Raw genomic sequence first — 634 nt, forward strand, 5'->3', positions numbered from 1 at the left:
GCACCTGACGCAGGGCGCGAGCCGCCCTGCGCCCGATGCCGGGCCCTCTACAAAGTACAAGCCACCAGTGAGCACCCGCCGCAACCAGCGGCTCCACGCCCGCGCCCAGCCGCCGTGTGCCCCGGGACCGGCCGCCTGCGCGCCCAGCCCAGCGGTGACTGAACCTGCGGCAGCGTGGGCGCGCCCGCCCGTCCGACCCCCTGCCCATGACCGCGCTCCCATCTTCAGAAAAAGCGGGTCAAGGGCGTCCCGGCAGAGACATACCGCCACCGCTGGCTCAAGAGGCTCCCCCGCAAGAACATGAACAGCTGGCTGTCGGGCCTGTGCAGCGCCTGCGAGTCGCCCGCGGGCGAGCTGACGCCCTGCGCGGGGCCGTGCATGAGGTCCTTCCACGCCAGGTCAGCGGCTCGGCGCGCTCCTTGCACAACCGCCCTTGCAGCCGCCCGGGGCGTGCGGGGGCGAGGGGATGGGAGGGGGCGTGCGACCTCGTGGCACTCGCGGTCACCGAGGCGCCGCTGATGGACAAGCCGGTGCTGCCTGTGTGGCAGGCGCCCGCGTGCACGCCCTCAAGACCTCGCTCGTGCCTGCGCCGGCGCGGCGCCGGGCCTGCGGCCGTGCGCACGCCCAACTGCTC

The 634-nt window shown here is 74.3% G+C and overlaps 1 protein-coding gene across 1 annotated transcript; it reads left to right on the top strand.

The window, feature by feature from the left end:
* Positions 1-228: 228 nt before the first annotated feature.
* Positions 229-398, top strand: MNEG_16676 (hypothetical protein; the record flags this gene model as incomplete). Its single annotated transcript, XM_014034854.1, has 1 exon — positions 229-398. A coding segment is annotated over one exon (170 nt), but the record flags the coding sequence as incomplete, so codon positions are not given.
* Between the last annotated feature and the right edge of the window lie 236 nt (positions 399-634).

The sequence above is a fragment of the Monoraphidium neglectum genome (genome assembly GCF_000611645.1).
Source record: "Monoraphidium neglectum strain SAG 48.87 unplaced genomic scaffold scaffold06660, whole genome shotgun sequence".
NCBI classification, from domain to species: Eukaryota; Viridiplantae; Chlorophyta; class Chlorophyceae; order Sphaeropleales; family Selenastraceae; genus Monoraphidium; species Monoraphidium neglectum.